The sequence below is a fragment of the Ursus arctos genome, unplaced genomic scaffold (genome assembly GCF_023065955.2).
Source record: "Ursus arctos isolate Adak ecotype North America unplaced genomic scaffold, UrsArc2.0 scaffold_2, whole genome shotgun sequence".
NCBI lineage: Eukaryota > Metazoa > Chordata > Mammalia > Carnivora > Ursidae > Ursus > Ursus arctos.
Genome location: NW_026622874.1, coordinates 101,116,568 through 101,139,836, shown reverse-complemented (window position 1 = coordinate 101,139,836; position 23,269 = coordinate 101,116,568). Strand labels below are relative to the sequence as shown.

The 23,269-nt window shown below is 57.7% G+C and overlaps 1 protein-coding gene across 4 annotated transcripts in view; it reads left to right on the top strand.

The window, feature by feature from the left end:
- SDK1 (sidekick cell adhesion molecule 1) overlaps positions 1–23,269 on the top strand; it is an 876,890-nt gene that overhangs the window by 813,074 nt on the left and 40,547 nt on the right. For all 4 annotated transcript variants that reach the window (XM_048224631.2, XM_057314981.1, XM_057314983.1 and 1 more), the window contains 2 exons: positions 20,239–20,354; positions 22,307–22,493. In XM_048224631.2, the coding sequence (XP_048080588.1) occupies positions 20,239–20,354; positions 22,307–22,493 (303 nt within the window). The remainder of the gene's footprint in view (positions 1–20,238; positions 20,355–22,306; positions 22,494–23,269) is intronic.

Below are 23,269 nucleotides of genomic sequence, written 5' to 3'. Positions count from 1 at the left end.
CGCGTGTGGACCTCGGCCTCTGCGGGGAAGTTTGTGTTCGGTCGCCCACGGTTCCTGGTGGGGTCCCAGCAACGGCCCAGCACCCCATCAGCCTGATCTGATAATTGCCCTTTCTCAGGTCTGGGAAAATCACATGGATCATTGTTTGTACCCCTTTTAGATAAGACATGGGCCCTGAGTTTGTTTGCAGGGCTGTCCCTTGTGTGTAGGCTCACAGATGTCATGTCGTGTTGAGAGCAGATTGGGCTCCCGTCTGACCCGAGGGCCCTGCCGGCTCTCCCCCTCCTCTGCTGGGGTTCCTGCTCGGGTCAGCTGGGGCAGGTAGAGGGCCGTCCTTCAGGCCGGGAATGACGGGAATTCCCTCCGAGAACACAGCTTGTAGAAGAACAGGCTTGTAGGAGAAGGCAGTTCGGCTGCTGGGCCAGCCCGCAGAATCATGTCAGGCGACCTTTTGAAATTTGGAGAGGTTACTGTTATAAACCAAACGACAGCACTCGGGGCCTAACTTAGCAAGATTTTTCTGGAGCGGTCAAGCAACATTTGCACCAAGTGAGGATGAGTGAAATGCGATGCCTGGAGTGAGGTTGTGTTGGCGTCTCTGTACATCTGTCCCCAGGGGTTAGTCAGGCCAGCAGGGTGGGGGCTGGGCGGCTGGTGTTCCAGGCAGATGCACCTCGCCTCAGAGGAGCCCCCCTCCCCAGGCCGAGCAGGAGCACCGACAGGGAGGGAACGTGGCCTGTGCCGTCTGGAAAGAGGGGGGTCCAGTCCTCTCTTGCACCTGGGCCCACGTTGGTCACCCCGGGGGTTGGGTGGAGGGGAGTGCACGGCCAGCCAGCTGGAATCCGCAGCACCTGAACTGCTGGTTGGCGGCCTGCACTCGGGGCTCGGGGCACTGGAGGCAGAGCCTGAGCCCCAGGGGCCAGGGTAGACACTCAGAGGGACTGGAGCCAGGGAGGGAGGCAGGCAGGCACAGGGAGCCGTGTCAGCCAGCCAGGTCGCCATGGGCCTGGAGCCCGGCTCTGTGCTCTGCACCGCGTTGGCGGGCTGGCATGCTTGGGGACAGAATGCGTGCAGCGTGAAGTCTGCTGTCCCCGCCACCCTGAAGCGGACAGTGGGGCATGGAGCGCACTTACGCTGTGGCACGGCCGTCACCCCTGCGTGGGCAGAACGCCCTCTCTCCAGAGACAAGCCCCCTCTCCATCCAACTCTCCCTCCGTCCCGCATCCTGCTCTCCCGGCCCGGCAGCCCAGAGGTTACTGTCTGTCTCTGGGAATCTGCCTATGCTGAGCGTCTCCCAGTATCTTGCTCTTGACCTGGCCTCTTTCACTGCATGCGTTTTCCAGGTTCATAGCATACGTCAGCACCTCGTTCTTTCTCACGGCTGGGGAATCTTCCACTGTGTGCACACACCACATTTCATCTCTCTCTGTCCGTTGATGGACACTTGGCTTGTCCCCGCCGTCCGTGTTCTATGGCAAGAGCTGCCGTTAACAGTGGTGCACGGGTGTTTTTCAGCAGGGCTGAGCTGACACCGCGCCTGAGTAGGCAGGGGGAGCCAAAGAGGCTGCAGCAGGCCACTGGGCCCTGAGGCGGGTGCGGGCTCCTGCTCCCCAGGGCCCCTCTTCTCCCTCCGCTCTCTGGGAGGGGTCCCGCTCCAGCTCTTCCCTAGGGTACCCGTCCTCCTGGCCCGTCTCCTCCCAGCACCCACCCTCTTCCCATGCTCTCTCCTCACATCTTGGGTGTCAGCCTCCTGGACCCCATAACCCCCAGAAGGGAAAGGGGAGCCCTCCTCCATCGAGCCTGGCTCCAGGGCCATCTGACCCCCCACACGCGCTCTGTTGGGCCAGCTGTGTTGCTAAGGGCACTTGCAGGAGATGCTAAGAAGTGCTCTTAAAGCCTCCTGAGAGCACGTGGAGCACTGCTCAGCCTCTTAGCCCTGATTCCTCCCCCTCCTGCCCAGGACCCAACTCCAGGGGCTTCTCCTCCAGAAAGCTCTCTCTGACCCCCGCCCCAGTTACGGGTCCAGCTTTCTCCTTCTGTGCCCAGACTCTCGGGCACTGCGTGGACACCTCTGCCTTTGTTATCAGATGGGACTGTCCTGTCTTCCTCCTCATGGGACCATGACCACTCATCTCAAAGTGCTCCCCACCCTGAGCTTAGGACCAGAGGGGTCTTGAATGCCTTTGCTGTCCTGCAAATAGAGGTCCCCAGACTCCCATGAGGACGAGGCAGGGGAGCAGCTGCGGGAATCCCGGGCACTGAGAAGCGCCCAGATGGGGTGAGATGAGGCAGGCGGACTTCATGTCTCAGAGCAGGTGGGGGGACAGGGCTAATCAGAGATGCCTCATCCTGCAGCAAGGTGACATGGGACAGTGGCATCTGCCCCGTGACTGCTGTGACCCAGTACCCTTGCTGCCACAGGCACACGTGTGCAGTGGGCATGTTTCTCCATCGAGTGTCCTTCCCGACACTCCTACAGCGCCTGGGCAGGGGAGGGGCAGCTAGCCAGGGTGCAGGAGCGTGCTCTGGGGGGGCAGGCAGGTGGAATGCTGGCCCGTGGGTCGGGTGGGCAGGTGGCGGGGGCAGGGACCAGAGAAGCCTTCTAAGTGCTAAGGACCAGGCTCTGTGCAAGGGGATTCTCGTAAGAACCACACAGGAAGAACCACATGCACGCAACCCTGCAGCTCTGCTCCCCCCGCACAACCTCGGATGGGTACAGGGAGGGAGGGAGGGAAGGAAGTTGTATGTTCGCTCCTTCCGCCATGACGTGGGTTACAGCCTTCCAAAGAGACCAGTCGAGGACACGGAACACAGAGGCAGAGTGGCCTGGTGGACACCAGGAGAGGTCGTGCACCCCTGGGGGAGAAAGGGCGAGACCTGCCTGCCCATGTGGGATGCCAACGGGCACTGACCAGGACTCTGGGCCTCGAGGTGCAGGACTCAGGGAGGAGCAGGGCCACGGCCCAGGGATAAAACCAGGGAGTGTTTGGTATCTGGGTGGAGAAGACAGAGCAGCAGGCTTCTCGGTGTGCATGTTAGCTGCTCTGGGGTTGAAGGAAAGTCCACCATTTGTAGGCGGCTGTGCCAGTTACTGGCTGTGTGATCATGGGCAAGTCACTTAACCACTCTGGGCCCCAGCCTTGAGGCATCATGGTGCAAAGGGGTGTGCTGTGAGCTAGGACTAAGGACACTCCGGTCCTCATGCCCACTCTGCCCCTATCTCATCTGTCTGGCCCGCAGGATGAATATTGCAGAATATGGCCACACAGGGTGGGTCAGTATTTGTGAATGAATGATTGAGACCCTGAGTGAGTTACTTGACTCACTTGGTCTCATCTATAAAGCAAGGTGTTTCAAGTAGGTCTCTGGGTCTAGCCCAAACATACAGTATTCAACACTGTTTCGCCTCATGGAGACAAGGTAATTTTTAGGAAATTTCTCATTGAAATTGATTTCTGAGCCCAGACATTGCAAACTGGTAAAAATAATACATCAGTATGGACTCCAGTTTGCAGGAGATAAAAGCCCAGCCCAAGCAGGCTTAACCTGAAAGAATCACGTATTAACTCATGTCACAGAGATGTCGAAGATCCTAGTGACAGCTTCAGGCATGGCTGGATCCAGCACCCTAACAGGCTGGTTTGATGTCCCCTCATGGTTCCACTCTCCTGTCAGTTTGCTCCTATCTTGGGCAGACTCCTTGTCACGGTGGCCCTGCAGCTCCAGGCAGCAGGAAGGCAGCTTCCCTTCAACAGTGTCTGCAGAGGAAACCCACTGGCTCTCCCAAGCCGGCATTTAGGGACACATCAATCAGTAGACCAAATGCGGTAGCCGGTGGCCTGAGGTCCCCAAAGCCAGGTGATGGTGTCATGTCTACCTGGGCCCCATGGGCCAGATGGAGGGAGGATGCCCAGGGTAATAGGTGCTTCCTGCAGCAGTCTGCATGGCACTGAGGGCAGAGGCTGCCAATGGCCAGAGCTGCTTCGGAGAGGGATGAGAGACCGAGTGTGGGGTGCCTTGGCATGGCTGCTGTTCCACTTGTCCCCAGTGAAATCTCTAGGCCCATCTCTGTGTTCTTGGGGTTCTGGATGCTACAGGGCTGTAAGGAGCCCACACCCCGGCCTTTGAGACATGTGCTACTCAAGGATGGGCCCCCACTTTCCGGTGAAGGCTGCTCTCCTGCCCTGGGACAAGGGCCGGGCACATGGGCCCCTACCTGTGTTCCCAGGCCTCCCAGGCCACTCTCCCCTGGAACAGACACCTGCTGTGTTACATAGAATCCCCGCTCTTGCCCCCCCATCCCGGGAAGACCCACAGGATTCCTTCAGCCCAGCTTCAGGCCAGAGCCTTGGGGGAGAGCTATCTCCTCCCTGTCTCCAGGCAGAGCCGGGGTTCCCTCCTCTGTTCCGGAACATGTTGCACACACAGCTTTCTGCACTCGCCATCTGTGGTCTGTCTGTGCTCTGTGCTCCACGGAGCAGAAAGCCCCATCCAATTCATCCCACCATCCTCAGGAGTCCGTGGATTACCTGGAACTCTGTGGGGAAGGAGGGAGGTGGGGAAGGACAAGAGCGGATTAGACAGGAAGGAGGGAAGCCAGGCAGCCCTGCTCAGAGGCATGGACACCAGAGACAAATGACAGCAGGAAGCACCCCGGAGGGTGGGGACACACGGGAAGTGCCCAGAGGAAGCCTTCAGCCCCAGCTCCCGTTTGCCCCATCACCCCTCCACATTTAAGGACAGGCATCTGGGGACCCCAGGAGCTCGGCAACCCTGAAGGCTTCTGACGAAACTCAGCACAGCAGACCTGACTGGCCCCAAACCAAGCCCAAGGCTTTCTGTTCTGACTCTTGTTCTGCTCTGATCAAAAATTGATCTCACCCTGAATGCTTTGTGGGGACCAGTGGGGGCAGAGCACCTGTTCCCTGCTCTGCCGGTGGGAGTTATGGAGCAGAGACCCCCCCACACACACATACACACAAACCCTGCTGCCAGGGAAGGGGGATGGAAGCCCCTGTTCTTAGGGAGCAGGGACCCCTCACCCCCTCAGCGCCATCCCAGCTACCCCCCAGGACCCAGCAGCCCCCAGACTCCACTCTGCTCCCCCCTGCTGCCCACAGCCACCACACGGGCCGAGGGCCGAGGTCCCTGGAGCGGGTGGGCTCTTGCTGAGTGGTCTTAAGTGGGAGGCAGGGGTGTTGCTAGAGTCCCTGTGAATCGGGGTTTGATTTCCTGAGGCAGCGGGCCCAGGTGCCTCTGTCATTGGTCACAGTGAAGATTTAGTGAGACTGAAGAATGAGAGGTCCTTGGCCTGGCGCCAGGCCCAGGGACACACGGACAGCTGTCGGTCCGCCTGCACTCCAGGGGTGGGGCAGGGTGAGCAGTCCCCCACCGCCTCTGGCTCCACTTCCCCTCTGAGCCTCGGCCCAGTTTTAAAGGCAGAATGCGCTCCATCTCCCAACTCCGACGGGTCCATCTACAGAGCCGAAAGGTCACGGCAGAGGAGAGGAAAGCCAGTATAAACCCCAAGAAAGCTTGGCCAGACGGGGTGATGGTGGCCAGGAGCAGTCTTGGCCCGGGAAGTGACCGAGGCAGCCAAGTGCTCAGCCTGGACCTGAGCTGCCAGCCCAGACACACCTGATGTTCAGAGCCTGGCCAGGGGCCCGGAGCCTGTGGTCTGGCTCCAGGATGAGGGGGCACGCTGCATAGCCCACAGAGTCAGTGTGATGCTGTGGCCCAGGTGTGCCATCAGGTAGGAGGAGAGCCATGGGCACCTGGAGAAAGGCAAGCTGCCATGGAGGGAGGGGCACGTGTGCAGGGGCCTCGCAGGGCAGCGGTTCTGCTCCAGGGGAGGAAACACAAGGTCGGTCTCACCCTTTGACTCTCTGCCATGAAAAGCTGCCATCACAGAGATTGGCACGCAGAGAAGTAGGCAATCCACGGAGGCTTCTGGGCAGGGCGGGCTCGCAAGGTCAGGCCTCACAGCAGTCCTGCAGGGGAAGCCCTCAATCCTTTTTGCGTATGGCTGACAGAGCTCCAAGAGGGGTCCAGCCACTGGGCCCAGGGTGCACCTCCTGGCCTGACCATGCTGGCACTGGCCTTGGGCAGGTGTTTCTCCGCCAGGGTCCCAAAAGCAAAGTCAGAAACCTGCGGAGCTTAGAGCAGCCAGTCTGGCTTTCAGGAGCTGCCCAGCCTGGCTGAGAGAGGAGAGCAGGGCAGCCTGTGTGGGGCAGCAGGCCGAGGCCAGTCCTGGGGTGGTTACTCCTCTGGCCTCTGTTTTCTGTTCTACGAAATAGGATGACCCCTGGGCCCAAGCACAGCATACTCCAAGGTCCTCCCGCTGCTGGGGGTCAAGCAATGGAAAGAGGTGGTGCCTGGATGGTGCCTGGGGGTGGGGGCTGCTCTGAGCTGGGCCATCAGCAGCAGCTCACAGGGGGCACAGTTGGGGTTTTCAACCACACCTTTGAGGCTCCTCTTGCTCTCCCTCTTCCGCTGCTTTGACTATGAAAAGCCCAGCAGTGGCTTTCCCAGGCTGGCCACAGCCTCCCCATCCCTGCAGTCCTGCAGAAGGTAAGCACAGGCAAAGCCAGGCTGGGACTTTACCCCCAGCTCCTAGCCCCATGGGGTCAGGGCGGCCGGGCCCATGCAGCCCCTCTGTCCTGATGCTGCAGCATGGCTCCTGCCAGCCGCACAAGGCCACCTGTTCTCCCAGTCTGGCTGCTATGTCTCCTTTCCTCCATGAGTGTCTCCAGCACCTTCCCGGGAATGTGCCTGAGTGTAACCGCTGTGTGCCCGCCTGTTCGTGGAGACTCGGTGCAGCCCACAGCCGCTCCCACTCGGGGAGAGGTTAGGAGACTCCACCACGCCCCCCGAGCCCCCAGACGCTCTGAGTGTGCCAGTCCTCTGACCCGCTGGTCCATGGGATGACCCCTGCAGGGAGTGCAGGGCACAGCCCTTCGGCGGAGAAGGCAAATGTCCCCTCCCGGCCTCCAAAGGCTTCTCCAGATCTTGCCCCTTGGATCGGGGTCTGGCAGTGGTGTATCGAAGTCAGGTCTGAGGTTGCACCTGGAGCTTCATCCGGGGGCTGGAAGCAGCAGGGGCTCCAGAATTTCCCCGCAGGAGTGGTTTAGGGGAGCAGGCAAGTGGGGCTCACGGCTACATAAGGAATGGGGGGCCAAGGCCAGGGATGCTTCCCTGGATGAGGCAGGTGGTACCAGATACAGGGTTGGGTCCAGGTGGCCGGGAACCTTTGCAAACCACCTGGGATTACCTCCTGTGTCACCTGGGCGGGAGACACGCGTGGACGCTGCGTGTAGGGCCTTGCCGTCATACATAAAGCCTCGTGAACACTATTGCAAATCCTTTACAACCTCTCTGATTCTCTCTTTGGGAGAAAATGCTAGAAGCAGAATCCCTGGCTCAAAGGACATGAGTGTTTTTTGCTTGGAGAAACTCAAACTCACTGACATGCTGTGTCCTGGGGACCAGGACGTGGGCCTTGTGGCCTCTCTGTTTCCATGTTTGGATCTTGCCTCATCTGTTAGGTGAAGATATATCTCACTGCCGTTCTGTCTGCCGGCGTTTAATCCCCGCTCTGCCCTTAAATGCCCGCGACTGTACACAGCGAAGTTTCTCGCGGAGTCTCAGTCCTGGGGGTGATTTGTGAGAGCTCTGTGTGTATCAGGGACGTCACGTCCGACCCCACTTGTGGCCCGTGGTTTCCCTGTCTGTGGTCTGTCGTTGAGTTTCCTGGGCTAAAATTGCGTGGCCAGACCTCTCGCTCTGCGGCATCTCTGCTTCCCGTCCAGGAGCCCGGGAGGTACCCAGATTGTCTTCCGGATTTTCACAGGTCCATTGTTCCCCAAAACTCTTGAGTGCATTGGAATTTGTGCCAGTGCTGGGCCAACGTGAGCTGCTCAGCGGCTGGTTTTCAGAGATGCTGCCCCAGTTCCATGTCTGACCGACCTCTCTTCCCGATGCTCTCCAGCGGGCTCAGGTGCTCGCGAACTCGTGCTCCCTTGGTGCCGCCAACCCCTCCCTCGTGCTACGTTATCACCCGTCCTTAACAGCACTCGCCCTATTCTTTGTTTTCCAAAAATTCTCAGCCGTTTTTAGGTAATTTACAATCATTTTGGCAAATTCTGCCAGGGGTTTGATGGATTGTGTGTTATGTTCTGAAGGGACAGAAAAGTGCACCACGCGGTCATCCCGCTCGCCCTTCCTCTCCAGACCCCCTTCGCCTGCCCCCTGCACCTCCCTTGCTGGAGCTGCACTCGGCTCTGCCCTGCGGGTCACCTGCTAGACTCGGTCCCCGCAGCATCATCACCGCGAGCCCTGACCCCCGACGGCTTGTCCTCGCTCTATGCACACCGGCTGGAGCCCGAGGCCCACCTGCTTGTCAAGATGTGGCAACTATCTCCCCAGAGAAAGAAAGGACTCGACTGGTTCTCCCTCCAAAAGAGGGATTTGGCACTTTCTCCTATGCCCTGTGGGAAGTGCACACGAGAGGTCAGGTCAGCAGCCTGACCTTTTCTGTATCACACGACAACTTTTGCCAAAAAGGGAAGATGGATGGTCACGTACTGTCGTCGTCGGTTGTTTTAGGGGCCATGTGGGTCACGATGGGCCTGAGTGTTACTTCACGAGACCACAGCACGTCTTGGAACGATTGTTTGGCTCTTTTTTAAAGAACAAGAAACTGGGAACTGCGGGCTCTACCTTTCTTGCAAGTCACTGAGTTTTTAATTGGGGCCGCCGGCTGCAAGGAGGGAGGAATGGCACCACTTCTCGCTGTGTTAGCTCCCCCTAGCGACACATAGAGCTGGGCTCCAGCCTCAGGGAACAAGAGAAGGCTTCAGAGCTCTGCTGGTCTGAGCTGGATGCACGGCCAGCAGTCGAGGGCACCTTGCCTGCGGCATCTCCCCAGCACTGTGATCTCCAGGTAATTAGGGACACAGGGTTGAGACAGGATGAAAACCACGGGCAGCTTCAGTGGCGGATCCCACCTGTCGTGTGGTGGGCCCTGCAGTGTGTAGGCGGAGACGCCGGCTTACAGGCAGGCGATCATGAATGCTCAGAGGCCATCACCCAGTCTGGAGGTGGCCGGGGGCCCCTGGGGCTCCTCACCCTCGGGGGCCACATCACGTGGTTTGCTCCCTTGATGCACAAACTCCCAACAAGCCATCACCTTCAAGTTCAAACTAGAGAGTCCCCACAGAGGGGTATCCTCCAGCGTCTCTCGGCCCAACCCCAGCAGCCCGGGCAGATGTGGCTAAGGGAGTGGGGAGCTTGCCCGTCCCCTTCCTAAGCCAGGGAGAGTTGCAGGGGATGGCCCTGGCCTTTGCTGCCTCCTCCAGGCTGTCTTCAGCATGCCTTACTCCAGGACCCCCTGTTCTGAGGCTGTGTGGGGAATGAGGCAGTGGTGTCAGGCAGCTGTGCTGATTCTAAAGCCCCTGCAAGCACATGGGGAACGGGGTGCTAAGCAGGTGAGGGGAGGGCTGAGGCAGGAGTGCCCCCGGGACTAAGCCAGCAGTGCGGCCAGACACGGCCCCGGGAGAGGGGAGAGGAAAGGAGGGCGGCTCCCACAGCCTGGCCAGTGCTGGGGTGCTGTGAGGGGCACAGACCACATCCACAGGTGTGAGCCGAAGCCCCTCAGCAGGGATCCGTGGAAACTTCTAGAATCACCACGGCCACCCCACCCTCCATACCCCTGCGAGGGTGATCCTCCCCCAACCTAATCTCATCCCCTCACTTTTCTGTTTCAACCCCTCAGTGGATCCCCATTGTCCATAGGGAGAAATATGAATCTGCCTCTGAGACGGGCCCTGGGGCCCTTCCCACCAAGCAGCATCTCTGGCCACCGTGAGCATCAGCTGGTCCCCCAACTCTGGGCGTCCCTCTCCTGCTCCTGCTCAGCCTGGATTACTGCCTTCCCCAGCAGATGAAATGTTGATAGCTAAATGACATTTCTAATAACCTAATTTCCATCAATGTAGGAAGGTTATGGAGAATATTTGAATGCCTAATGCTTTATTTGGAAAGGATCCCAAATATCACGCCATCCAGAGTCCAAGTTCTCGGCAGATTCTCAGGACGTCCCTCTGAGTACCATACTGGCGATGGGTGGAGACCTCTTCGCTGAGCGCCCGCCCTCGGCAGCTAGACAGGCCCCCGAAGGGGGAAGACCGAGTCCTGCCCTTGAGCAGCACACCCTCTGGGTGGAGAGAGAGGCCTCTCCTGGGACCTCTAAGCGGGTGAGGCTGTCCAGGGTCAAGCTGTACTGGCTACGGGGCCTTCGCGCCTTAGAGAGCCCTGCATGGACTGGCATGCGTGCTGGGTGCGTGGACACCTGGCCATTCCCGGGGAGGAGGGAGGCATTGTCCCCACGTGTGTGAGTAAGCAGACCGGCCACATGGGGACGGGGTGTTCAGGCCCACCCACTGGGCTGCTGGCACCATAGACGAGGTCGCGGATTTGAAAGTGCTCTGACCCCGGAGTCTCTCCCCACAGCCCGGCCTCGCCTGTGCGTCTCCTTCCCAGCCAAGCTCTTCCTGAATTTAAGAACCTCCCTCCTTTTGTGTGTCGTGTCACCGCTGACCGGGGAAGCCAGGAGAGTGGGGGGAAGCCAGGAGAGTGGGGGGAAGCCAGGAGAGTGGGGGGAAGCCGACAGGCTGGCTTCACGAGCCCCGGTCCCCCCGTGCATTCACCACCCAGCTCCACCCCAGCGCCCACCGCCGGTCGTGCTTCCTCCGTCCTTCCACCTGCGTCCCTCCACCCCGTGATTCTGAAGCTCTTCTCAGACGTCACAGCCTTTCTTATAAACATCGCATCATTTCATTAAAAAACACGTCCAGCACGTGTGCTTAAAAGAGCTCTTTAAATACATACGTACATATATATGCGAACTATGAAGTCATTACCTCACCTGGAAAAATTGATAACGATTTCTTCATGTAATTCAATATAGGTCAGCGCTCAGACCCCCGTGGGACTGCCCACCCTCCGTCTTCCATTCCGTCCTCCATTCTCGACCACCAGCTTCACGTGTTTGCCCTTGGAACTGCCGAGCCCCTGAGCTCCTTGTTACCAAGTCCAGCAGCGGCTTCCCAGCCCTGCTCCTGACCTGGCCTTTGACTCTGGCCGACTCCAGGCCCCGTCTCTGTGGCACAACCCCCCTGGCTCCCAGGCTCCGCCTCTGCCCTCTCTCTGGCTCCGTTCACTCCCTTCTGTCCGTCCGCTCTCCCGGGATGGTACCCTCATTCCTTCAGGAGCCACCCGGTTCCCGAGTCTCCTCCTCTGTGTGCCCCGGGGTCAATTCCTCTGTCCATCCCCAAATCCCAGGCAGACCCTTGGGGGTCAGCCTTGACACCTCCCAGCCCTTGATGCCCACAACCATTGGCTGGTCACCATTTGTTGACTCGCGGTCCCCAACATCAGATGCACGGTCACTTTCTCCTTTGTCGCGATCACCACCCTCATTCGGTGTCATCTGCTGCCTGAGTCCTCACCACAGTCCTGCAGCTGGGCCTCACGGCCGGTGCACTCCCTAGCTTCAGCCCAGTCATCTCCAAGTACACCTGTGGCTTGTAGGTGTTCAAACACCAGCTGACACAGGGATCGTGGGCTCTCACCTCCCCAGCTTGTTTGAGACGTGGAACAGGACGCTCTGGGCTCGATTCCCAGCCTTGCTCCTCGTCAGAATGCTGTTTCACTTTTCTTCTTACAAGGCAGGAATGCCGGTGACAGCCCCACGGGTGGCGGTGGGGAGGGTCCATGTGGGGCCTGCAGCCACCCCCCTCCCTGCTCCCTGTGATCAGAGCAGCAGGGGTGAGGGACAGCATGCCCAGCCCAGCTTGTCCAAGGTGGAGGCTTGCTGTGGCTTTTCCCTGCTGGGGACCTAATTCCCCAGCCTCACTTGTGCATCGATTTCTTAAACCATGTTCCTTTCACCCAGGGGTCTGGCGCAGTGGGTCCTGGCACTGGGACGTGGGAGAGAGTAGGAATTGGAGGGAGACACCCTCCCCATCCCAGACTTGCCACATCCCAGCAGGTGCGGGGCTCAGAGTTTACCTTCATTTTACAGGTGAGGAAGCATCAAAACTTCCAGAAGGTTCTCCAGGAATGTTCAGCTGGTCAGGGGTAGCAGGACACACCAGTGTGGCCACCTCTTCCAAGGCAGCAGTTTTTCTTAGGGAATAAGGCCCTCTGGAATCAGAATCCAAACAGAAGGACACAGGGTTTCAAAAGTTGAGAAAACCGTGGCTTAGGCCAGTCTGGGCCAGCCTCACTCTCCCTGGGGATGCCTGCCCCATGTCACCTGCCTCTCCAGACTTCCTAGGCCCCCCCATTGCCTGCCCAAGCACGTGCACACTCACCTCTGCCTCGACCTCCACAGGGGTCCTGTGTGGCCAGGCCCTGGTGGCTGTTCGTGTTGCAGCGGGCAGTTTCGGGGTTGCATCATGGGGACAAGCTCACAAGGCTGGCGGCCAGGGATGTTCCCACACTCATTATACTTTCAAAGCAGCTAAGCAGCCAAGGAACACACCCACCCCCCCAAGCCCTGCTCGACATCCTTGCTTTACTGACCCAGAGCAGGGTCCGCAAACCAGGCCCACGGGCCAAATCCAGCCAGTGCCTGTTTTTGTAAATAAAGTTTTATTGAGACGCCCATTCATTTACATTCTGTCTGTGGCTGCTTTTGCCATATGAAGGCAGAGTTGAGTCACTGCAACAGAGACCTTGCATCCCTCAAGACCTAAAATGCTGCCCAGCCCTTCACAAAAAGCTCCTCAATGCCTGTCCTTGACAATCAGTAGAGCCTTCCAGGTACGCAGACCCTAGGTCCAATCCGGCCTGTTCTAGGACAAACAGCTTAAGCCCCTTCAGGTGCAGTTTTCTGTGGTGTGAAGTGAGAACAAGTAGCACCCGTCTAGCTTGAGTTTTGCGAGTACGAAGTGCACACACTGCAGTTGATTAATCAGGGACTGTGGTTTGCGCTACTCAGACCGCCAGCGGTCATGATCCGGTCATGGCCTGTGGGCCTGGGTCTTGCTCTGGGGGGAAGCTCACTCTGCAGGCGAGGAGAAAAACCCCACAACAGGTGCAGGCCACATAGCTGGTTTGAGCAGCTTTCACCACTGCGTCTCCTGCCCGCGGGGTGGGTGAGCAGGGACAGAGCTGCGCTGCTGGTGCTGGCATCAGTGACGGTGGAAAGCAGGGAGCCTCACTGGAGGGGAGCAGATGCTGGGTTTCTTCAGCACTCACCTTTATCGTTGACATATCTGTGAGAGAACTGCATTCACTCTTACAAGTTTGAAACTCTGGCCTCAACCTCCCTTCCTGTTGAAACAATTGTTTTTAAGGCACAGTTTGTAAAACAAGCATCTTAGGACTGCAGCTGCCATGTGATAGCAGGTCAGCCCACATCCCATGCTGAGGAAGCTTCGCTGCCATTAGTCCCGGGCCTGGGGCTCCTCTCCTGCTCCCCACATGGGCAAGCTCGCTCTGTCAGAGCCCTCCCGATCTCCTCCTCGTCCTTGCTCGGGAGCACCCATGGCAGAACCTCTCAAACCCCACACTGCTCCAGACATCTGCAATTCCTGCGACACATCTACCAGTCTGAAGGCCGGAGCCGCCTTCCTCTGCATGCTCACGGTGCCAAGCCCAGAGCTGCATCTGGGCTGCTTATGAACATGTGTTGACCATAACAGCGGGTTATCGCTTGAACACCGTGAAATCCCACATTCAGCACAGGGGCTACACCAAATTCAAGCTATTCCATCGGAGCCTGGAATGTGTAGAGACTGGGCTTTGGCTGAGTACCTTTCCTAGAGGAGGTCATGCTTGTCAGATATATTGGTTATCGATTGCTGCATAACAAGTGTTCCCTACACAGCTTGAATCAACGCACATGTGCTGCATCGCAGTGTGTGGACACCAGGTGTTCAGGCACAACTTAGCTGCGTCCTCAAGTTTGGGTCTCACCCAGGGTGGCATCCAGGGCAGCTGTCTCATCTGAAGGCTGGACTGGGGAAGGATCCATTTCTAAGCTCACTCGTATGGTGGTTGGCAGGCCTCTCTCTCATGGGCTATTGGACAGAAATCTCCCTGAGCTCCTTGCCATGGCGAGCCTCTCCAGGGGGCATCTCCCTGCATGGCTGCTGGCTTCCTCAGTGCATGAGAAGGCAGTACAGGCCAGCAGGATGGGCACTAGCCATGGAGAAGCACAGTCTCCTGGAAGCTAATCATAGCGCCACCACCTACCACATCTGCCATGTTCTGCTGGTCAGAAGCAAGCGCTCGCAGGAGGGGATTACACAAGGGAGGGTGTGAGTACCAGGAGGTGAGACCATGGCACGTCTCCACCGTCCAGGATGCTGGTGTTCAAGGCTATGGGAGGCAGAACCCCCAGGACACACCTGTACTGCTCCTGGCTCGCGAAGGACCCGCAAGGAGAGACAGACATTTAAATACATCAGCACGTGGTGACATGACTACTGACAGTCCCTCCAGGGACACAGCCCAAGCAGGACCAGGGCACCATCCACACCCGCTGGGCAAGTAACTGGACAGTGCAGGGGAAGAGCATGGAGCAAGACACTGTGTTCGGGCCACCTTACAAAATGCCTCCTCCTTGCTGGCCACCAAGCTGTGTCCTCTCAAAACTTACTTCATTTCATCTCTGAAACCCGTGACGTCTGGTATTTTCTCCTATTTTACAAAAGAAACTGAGACTCAGAGAGTTTGAGCTGTGTCCCAAGTCCCACAGGCTGAGCCCAGATCCTAAAACTCACCATCCAGGGCTTTTCCCATGACCTTCCACCTGCAGCCTCTGTAGCCTGGAGTCCATGACATTGATTGTTTTTGAAGATGGCTTTTGGGACCCATTCCCTGATTTTTCTTGTTAATAACAGCTTCCTTAGAGTTGTTTTGGGTTTGGCTCAGCAGTGAGGTGATTGGAGGAGAGACAGGCATTTGAGCTCAAGGGAAGGGCACCAGGCTGCGTGAGCTGGGGCTGGGCTGAGGCAGCCACTCCAGGAACCTGGGAATGTGGCCTTGAATCCCCTGCCCTCCCCTGCGCGTTGTGCTGGGCGCCGGGCTGCCTGGAGTCCAGTGCTGTGTGAGTCGAGACCTGGAGCCAAGCCCTTCCCTCTCCGCCCCAGTCTTCCCCTGCAGGAAAGGCAGTGATGAGTGCCCACCTCCTGGAGTTATGAGGGGGAGGTGAGCCCCAACAAAAGGCTTGCACAAGCACCCCCACACTGCCCTCAGCTCTGTGGTCACACCCCACTGATGGGTCACTATGGTTCCAGCAGCCGGCAAACTAGATGAGAACAGCACTCTTCAAAAGGCCCTGTAGATTTCTGGAGAGAAGGGGCTTTCGCTTGAGAAAAGGGTGATCCATATCTTTTGTGTTCATTACAGATTTATAAAACACGGTCTTCTCACTTTGAATTCTGTTGTAGGCTTTTTTAAACATTACTGTGTGCTATCGAACTGAACACTCGTTTACAGACCGGGAGTTTCTCAGGGCGGCCCTGGCAGCTGCCTGGCCTCCTGCGGGGCCCCAGGCGTTGGATTTGATGTTGGGTGACAAGAGTGATTCTCCTGTCTTCCTTCTGGGTACTGCGCCCCTGCCCAGAAGTGAACGAAGCCTTGTGTTTCCGGGCTCCACTCACCTTTGAGACTCTGCTCCTTTCCCACATTCCTGTGCTGAGTCATTGTTCTGTCTCCGGTCTTGACTTGTCCCCCACTGAGTTGAAGAACTATGATCCATTTAAGCCTCCTTTATGTATCACGAAGACCCCAGAGGTTAGATAATTACCAGAGCCGGAGTCTGTCTCCAGGTACCAGCTTAGAGGAACAAAAGTTGGATTGGCAAAGTTTGCTGAGAAGGTAAACTACGTTAGAGAGTTCTATTTCCTGTTTACTTTGACAGGAAATCAGAAAGAGTGTTTGGCCAGAAAAACAGTGATGTAATTAAAGTAAACTGATGAACATGTAATTTTTTTATTATATAAGCAAATACCTGTCTTGTTATATTAAAATGTTAACAATGATCATTAAGGTATCAGTTAAAAAATTGCTCTACCCAAATAATGAGTCACTGGGTTACAGGAAGTGAAAGAAACCTAGCATAGCCTAGCATGGCCTAGCATGGCCTAGCATGATCTAGCATAACCTAGCATGGCCTAGCATGGCCTAGCATGATCTAGCATGGCCTAGCATGATCTAGCATAACCTAGCATGGCCTAGCATGGCCTAGCATGATCTAGCATGGCCTAGCATGATCTAGCATAACCTAGCATGGCCTAGCATGATCTAGCATAACCTAGCATGGCCTAGCATGGCCTAGCATGATCTAGCATGGCCTAGCATGATCTAGCATAACCTAGCATGATCTAGCAGGATCTAGCATAACCTAGCATGATCTAGCAGGATCTAGCATGGCCTAGCAGGATCTAGCATGGTCTAGCATGACCTAATGTGATCTAGCATGGCCTACCGTGATCTAGCATGGTCTGACATGTCCTAGCATGATCTAGCATGGCCTGACATGGCCTAGCATGGCCTACCATGATCTAGCATAATCTAGCATGGTCTAACATGGTTAGCATGGCCTAGCATGGTCTAGCATGACCTAATGTGATCTAGCATGGCCTATGGCCTACTGTGATCTAATGTGGTCTGAGATGACCGAGCATGATCTAACATGATATAGCATGGTCTGACATGGCCTAGCATGATCTAGCATGGCCTGATATGGCCTAGCATGGCCTACCATGATCTAGCATGTTCTGACATGGCCTAGCATGGCCTAGCATGGTTTAGCACTGGCAGATGCCCAGCCCGGCCCCAGGTGGCACTGGACCTGGATAATCATCTGTCCGGTGTGACCCCAGCAGATGCCCTACCCCACTGCCCTTCCCGTTCCCACCTCCTACATGGCCCTTGCTTCCGTGGCCCATTGTCACCTATTGAATCCTCCCCATTATTGAAGGATGCTCTGTTTTCCAGAAAAGACCCCATGTCCCCCAGCCAGAAATGTCTTCTCATGGCCCTTTGAACCTGTCCTCACATTACATCCTGTATCATGATTACTGTAACTTTGCTCTCTTGTTACACGTGTCACTGCATCTTTATATCCACCCACCCCTCAGCGCCAAGCCTAGGGCCTGGTCGATATTCAGGAAAATGTCAGCACATTATGCTGTGGTGACAACCAGCCACCAAGTCCCAGCGGCTTACTCCCCAGCCACAGATTGAGGGATCAGCCCCCACCGTGGGAGCTGCCAGTCAGGTGGTAGTGGGGCAAGAGGAGGTAGCAGGCCGGGGAACCTCTGGAAGCTTCTGCCAGGAGGTGGCCTGGGTCACTGCTGCCCACGTGTTGCTACTATTCCCCTGTCATCGACCACACTGGGGCCAGAGGGGGAGACGTGTTGGGCCCCCCTCAGGAGGGAGACTTCCACAGGCTGGACGGATGACCCTCCCACAGAGGCAGTGGGTAGTTCAAATGAGTGAGTGTGTCTGCAGGGTTAATTCCTGCAGCACAGAAAACCTTCCCTGAGACTCTCAAGCATGCCTTCATCTACCCAATATCTTTCCAGACCTGTTGTCTTTTTCTTTCCGTGGTGTGAGCACACAGTTCCTGTCCAGCGACCTCACCTTGTAGCAGAAGCTCTTAAATGCTGACGAGGGAGGGTCTGCAGCTCAGGACTGAGGAGTGACCACATCCGCTCGGGCTCCGGCAGGCATGGAGTTAGGCGGCCGTGAGCCAGCGCTCTCCACTCTCCAGCAAATTATGACTGAACCAGGCACAACCGTGTTGTTCCGGTGTCCGCTTGTTGACCCAACTGCTGCTGGCTGGCCACGTCGGGGGGCAGCGCGTCCGCCTGGGGGGTCGCGTGAGGTGGACAAAGTGCGCCCTTCCTGCTCTGTGGGGCTTGCGTGCAGGGCCTCCGTACACAATCAGCCAGAATCCCAGAAGATTCCAGAAATCTTCAGGTGCAGGGTGCCTCTCAAGACCCCCAAGTTCCTCTGTTACTGCCTCGGCGGCATCGTCAGCCCTGATGTGAGACGTCACCCTTGCAAGCCACCTCTCGGGGCTGCGTGCGGGCAGCCTGGCTCTCAGCACGTGCCAGAGCCTGCTGTGCGAAAATGCTCTTTACAGCTGATTTCATGCATGTGAAGAAAGCATCCCGGTCTGACATCTGTGTTTACCGTGCAGCACGGGCGCGAAGCAGGGAGAACACGCACACAAGGGCTCATCAGACGGTCCATCTGTGCCCCCAACACACACGCGCAGTGACCAACAAGCACGGCCTTTGGGGCTGCAAACAGCAGTGCCTCCCTAAGCCGGGTCGTCCTGCCGGCGTGGAGACCCCGACGCTTGCAGGAGCCAAGAAAATACGTCTCCAAACCGACATGCTCTGCTCTGTGTTTACACTCATTTCTCTCTTCCCTGCTTGTGTCATCATCAAAAAAGTCCTTGTTCCCCGCAGCATTTTTACGGCACAAAAGCTCTGTGCTGCAGGCCAGCTGGTGGGCACATCAGAGCAGCTCAGCTTGCGGACGGCGGTGCACGGGGCTTAGCTGCCCCTCACGGGACCCCCGGGTTTTGTCCAGCACCCGACGACCCCAGCAGAGAGGCACGTGGCCCTGGAATTCCAGGAGCCGCCTCGAGCCCCTGGGAGCCCCAGTTTCTGTGGACCTCCGCGTCCAGAGAACAGTCGCAGGCCCGGGGTTTGGAAAGGAAACCCTGGGGTGGGGGTGGGGCACCTCGCGCAGACGGTTCTAACCGACTACCAGGATAATGGCCGTGCTCAATTTTGCCTTTCACGTTTTAATTGTACAACAGTAATTTTGCGATAGAGTTGCCGATGGCAAACATGCAAAAGACATTAACTTTATTTATGTTTTGGATTATTAATGTGGCTGTTAAAATTTCTCCAGTTAGTTTTGATTGAATTGTTTTTTTGTGTGATTCTGTTGTTTAATGGAGCGGTAAATAAGAATTTCTGATAATGAGGCCGAGCATCTGTCACAACAACCTGGTGTGGGTTATTAACATTTCCATTAACGGCAGGGTGGGCCGCGACCGTTCGGGAGCCACACAGTTAGAACAAAATAAATAGTCGGTGTCAGGCTGAGTGGGTGTTAATTACTATTTTATTCTACACTGGGGGAGAGAGGGGAAGGGGTGACTCTCGAAGGTCGTTCTCTCCCGAGAGTGTGTGCGGGGCCGTCGCCCTCGGACAGTGGCTTTTGTGTCGTCTCTGTACCTGGTCTGGAGACGCTCCTGGGCCCACAGGCCGAGGCCCTCAGGCAGCTCCCGGGGCTCCGGGGCTCCGGGGTCCAGCCCAGCACAGACCCGTTGAGGCACGCGCACGAGCAGGGGAAGGGAGTAGCTCTGGGAGGCAGAGAGCGGCCCATCAGGCACAAGTGCCCGGGGACGAACTCAGAGACGGCGCGGAGCTGGCAGACGCAGAGGAGACGTGTTCTGCGCGTGCACGCGTGCTCTCTGCGCTATCCCAGCTTCCCAACAGCCGTCTGCTGAGCTGACGGCCGCGGTGTCCTCCCCACCTCTCCTGGCACAGTGTGGCCCTCAGGGCGGGAGAATCAGGTGCTCAGAGTTGGAGCCGTATGGGGCCTCTGGGCAGGGGCATGGGGAGTGGTGCGGTCTCTGCTCCTGACCCCGTTGAGGGGGGCAGCCCCAGGGAACAGGGCTCCACAGCATGAGACTCCTGGGATGGGCACACGGATGCCTTATTTTCTCCACGTTGCATCCAAAGCACAGTGCCTCCCTCCACTGTGAACAGGGTGACACCCCCTACAGGTCCCGCAGGACCTGCTGCTCACGCAGCGATACGCCCCCAGACATCCCCTGCCGAGTCCCGGTTGGTGCTAAGACCTCAGATCCTCCTGTACTCCTCACACCCTGACGTCACTGCAGCCCTTAGACCAGCCTGCCAGCACCACCTCACGTCCCACTCCCGAGACTCACAGACGACCAGATCATACCTTTGTTTTTGAACACTCTGCCTACTGTGTCTCAATAGAATCTGTTTTCTCTGTAATTCTCCAGCCTGCATCTCTAAACGTGATTCTGGGAAGGGTTTGCAGTGCTCCCTGGCATAAAAGCCGGATGGCCAGGGCAGGCTCTCAGAGAGCCCCCCTGGAGTCAGGGGCCCTGCACGTGTCAACAGACGCCTCAGCTTCTGTCCTGTGCTGCTCTCTCCCCAGCCCCGGCCATGGCTCCACAGAACATCCAGGTGACCCCGCTCACGGCCAGCCAGCTGGAGGTCACGTGGGATCCGCCGCCACCGGAGAGCCAGAACGGGAACATCCAGGGCTACAAGGCAATGCTCTCTCGCATGGTTTGGCTCTTCCTTCCAGGTCACTTGTAGGCCAGGATAAGTGGCCTCAGTCCCGAGTTCCCGAGGGCTTTGCTGGAACCCTGGCTACACTCCAGACTGCCACCCTCGGCTCTCCGTGTCCTGCCGGCAGACACACAGCCGACCGTCAGTCCGGAGAGCCACGGGCGACACTGAGCAGCTGGGGCAGGCTCAACCTGACCTTGCCTCTCGGGCTGGGGGTGGGGCCCTGATGCACTGCGAAGCTGGCTTGTGCCCAGCAGCGCCTCCCTCCTAGGCCCGGCCGGGACCCTTCCTGCCCCTTCACGTGCTCTGGGAGCCTTCAGAATGTCTGCTGACAATAAAACAGAGCCGGCTAAAGGGAGCAGGTCCTCCAGCCCAGCTCTCCCCTTGGGTTTCTATCGGATATCTCGTGAGGTCCGGGTCAGGAGGCCCAAGAATTTGCATTTCTCACAAGTTCCCTGGGGGTGTGGTTCCTAGAAGGCCCACTTTGAGAACTACCACACTAAAACCTTACGATTTCACATTAGCTAACCGTTCTGGAGATGGGTCAAACAAAGACAACGGGCCAGTGAGTGATTACCCAGAGCAGGCTCAGCTGGGGAGCAGGAAGCCCCCCACACCCGTCTGCAAGGCCGCATCCGTGCAGAGGGCTCTGAAGAACCAGCTAAACCGCCCCAAAGAAAGCAGCCCCAGGCCGTCCCCAGCAAAGTCCCCCTTCCATCCTTCTCCTGAATGCCTCTCCTCTGCCCGCCCAGGTCAGTCAGTCAGCAGCTTCTGCGGGCCAGCCTGCCCTGATGACTATTGGGCCAATTAAATGTCCATTTAAAAATGATTTTTGTCAGTGTTTTATGAAAATAAATGCCTTCCTCCACGGCAGGGCTGTTACAGTGATTAATGAGGTAATGGGAAGTCCTGTGAGCTTGGAGGCAAGATGCTATTTATGTATGTCCAAAATATGTTTTCTAATTTCCTTAATGATAAAGACATTGAACTTGGGTATTGATCTCGAGTTAGTAAGGCCTGTTCAAGCGCAGGATCGGACGTGCGCAGTTGGGAGAGCAGACGCTGGACCTGGTCTTGCCAGCGTGAGTCAGCAAGTGCCCAACGTGCGAGCCCACGTGGGACGCAGGATGTGGTCCCTGGCTCTCCGCGGCCGGCTGCCCTATGGGCCAGCAGCTCTAACGGCCTGGCTGGGTTTTGGGCCACGGGGCCAAGCTGGATCCATGGATGGGTGTTGTCTTCGGCAGCCCGGCTGGCACTGGCACAGGGCGGCGGTCCTCGGCCAGCTGTCCAGGGAAGTGATCCTGGAAACCTCCAGCCGTTGTACTTGGGCATCAAGTCCGCCCGCAAGCCCATACAAGCTGGGTAAGGGGAAATCAACCCAGGAGAAACACGCAGCCTTCCCACAGTGCTGAGCCTGACGTGGTTCTTCCCTGGGTGATTTTTGGTGCCAGGCAGACTGAAGGCTCACGGGTCAGCCTGCTGTGGGAGCACAGGGTAGAGCTCGGGTTCTCTGCACAGGCTGGCGCAGGGGTGGATAGGGTCCGTCTCCTTCTGTCCAGACGACTGAGGGATGGGCCAGAGGCCATAAAAAAAAGCACCAAGCTCTGGGAGGGAAAAGGCATTCCCGGGGAGCTGGCGGAAATGCCACTTTCCGTGTTCAGTTAGACAAAGCTCAAATTGCAGAAGAACAACTCAGAAATGCAAATTATTGGCTTCCCAAACTGTATTAGCAGTGAGGACCCCCTCCCCCCAGCTCAGACCCTCCTCCCGCCAGCTCTCCGCCTTCCCAACCACAGTGTGGCCGACCCAGGGGCTTCGTGCTCAGGCCCACAGTCCTGCCGCACCCTGCACTGGGTGGCCTCCTGCCCCACGCGCTCCGAAACAGAGACTGTCCCCATGGCCTGCCTCCAACCTCTGGCTCTTTCCCACAGGTTTACTACTGGGAGGCAGGCAGCCAGAACGAAACAGAGAAGATGAAGGTCCTGTTCCTGCCAGAGACGGTGGTGAAGCTGAAGAACCTGACCAGCCACACCCAATACCTGGTCAGCATCTCGGCCTTCAACGCCGCGGGAGACGGGCCTCAGAGCGCGCCCAGGCAGGGGCGCACCCATCAGGCCGGTAGGAGAGCAGCGTGTTTCCTTCCCACGGGCTTTGCAACCCCCTGCCGGCCACAGGCCTGCTGCCCCTGCAGCCACCCCTGAGCCCAGCTGAACGAGCGGGCCCCACTCTCTGTCTGCACAGCTCTCTGCTCTGCCTGACCTGTGACACACACTGCCATGTGCCGGGAGCTTCTGGAGAGGCAGGCCTGGGTTCGAGTCATTTCCTTCCCCCAGGGCCTGGCCTCGGCCTGCTGTGTGCCAGTGCCCGCTACCCGAGGTGGCTGCAAGCAGTGCATGTTTTCCCCCAGACCCTCCAGGATCGCAGAGGGCAGGCGGGCTCTGCATCTGCACCCAGGCCTCCTTCCGCTTCCTCAGGGAAGTGGCGTGTCCACACCCCTGGGGGATGAGCACCTGTGCATGGAGCCCAGGCCACAGTATTGGGCATTCCCCAGGTTTCCGGGCCACAGACCACCCAGAACAGCTCACGGCACGACCTCTCAGACTCCCGCCACCAGCCAGGTCCAATAGCACTGCGTGGCCAGAGGTCACCCTGCCTGCCGCCCCACCCCCCCCCCCACACAGTGTTTCCAGCACGTGGCTCATTCTCCTGTGGCTCTCAGCTTCCCAGCAGCCTAGAGAACTTAGGAAGTGGTCAGGAATTCCAAGGGAATGCAGCTTAGGGCTGGTCCTGGGGCTGAGAGGCACATCGTGCGTGGGACCCGCGAAGTGTAAGGCCAGGAAAGCCAGGGAGACCTGTCCCTGTCAGGGCTCCCAGGCAGTCGGTGGGTTCAGCCA